The sequence below is a fragment of the Sinocyclocheilus grahami genome, unplaced genomic scaffold (genome assembly GCF_001515645.1).
Source record: "Sinocyclocheilus grahami isolate Dianchi unplaced genomic scaffold, SAMN03320097.WGS_v1.1 scaffold7602.1, whole genome shotgun sequence".
In the NCBI taxonomy this organism is placed as follows: domain Eukaryota; kingdom Metazoa; phylum Chordata; class Actinopteri; order Cypriniformes; family Cyprinidae; genus Sinocyclocheilus; species Sinocyclocheilus grahami.
The window spans coordinates 4,804-5,764 of NW_015511580.1; the positions used below are offsets into that span (position 1 = coordinate 4,804).

The window sequence follows — 961 nt, forward strand, 5'->3', positions numbered from 1 at the left end:
TCCAAATGAACTCCACTATTTTGACAGGAAAATACAACAAAGAATGTCATTTACATGTAGTGCATCAATTCTACATGGTAAGACTGTCCTGCACTCTCTCTTTGTATGTGTGCGAGAAACACTGAGCGCTCTCAGCTAAGCGATGGCGAATCAGGCGCCTTCACACTAGAGTTTACAGTGCGTCAAATATGCTGCACATCCATTGCGATGCAATAAGATTTGGTCTGCACTTTCAAGACGGAGAGTGAAACTCTCAAGCAAGCAGTTTTCAAAATGAGTGAAGGCAAGTGAAATATCTGTGTTAAACTTACAGCTAGCCTCTAACTCAAACACACTGGCGAGAGAAATCTATTTATCAGCCAATGGCCAACGATATACATTATTTGGTCACATAGCATGTGAGTGATTTACTCACATTGTAGAGGGTTGTATTAGCAAATAAAGTTACTAAAAATTAAAACAAAAGTCTATAATGCATGTTGAATTCTCATTCTACAGTCGCAAAAATTATGATCTTATAGCTATACCTGTTCCAAGCGGAAAGAAAATTAACAGCTCAAGTCCCCCAGCAGTCAGAACAACATCAACTCTCTAAAAATGTATATTGCACACTTATTTGTTTTGTGTTTGAATGAAGAGATCCCTTTGGACACTAAACCGTATAATCAACAGAAGAAAGAATGAAGGAATCTCTGTGCTGCTGTATCTTGATGAATTACCACACAGAGGTATGCAATAATGTAACAAGGATGTTTTCTCTAGTCTTTGATATGCCACTACCACTATTTAATTTGAAAAACATTCATTATATTTAGCCAAGTTTTGTAGGAAAGTTTCTCCATACAGTAAATGTGAACGTTGCAAAGACCCAAAGTAAGCATGCCCACACTCGCGTCACCGAAGCTCACAGATGCCATCTTGTGCACCTAGCCAATTAGACCATGATTGCAGATTTTAATTA

At 38.0% G+C, this 961-nt stretch overlaps 1 protein-coding gene across 1 annotated transcript in view; it reads right to left on the reverse strand.

Moving 5' to 3' along the window:
- Positions 1-776: 776 nt before the first annotated feature.
- The window catches only part of LOC107577891 (zinc finger protein DZIP1L-like), a 2,912-nt gene continuing 2,727 nt past the window's right edge, over positions 777-961 (reverse strand). Inside the window, exon 4 of the mRNA XM_016263916.1 lies at positions 777-782. Within this exon, the coding sequence (XP_016119402.1) occupies positions 777-782 (6 nt within the window). The remainder of the gene's footprint in view (positions 783-961) is intronic.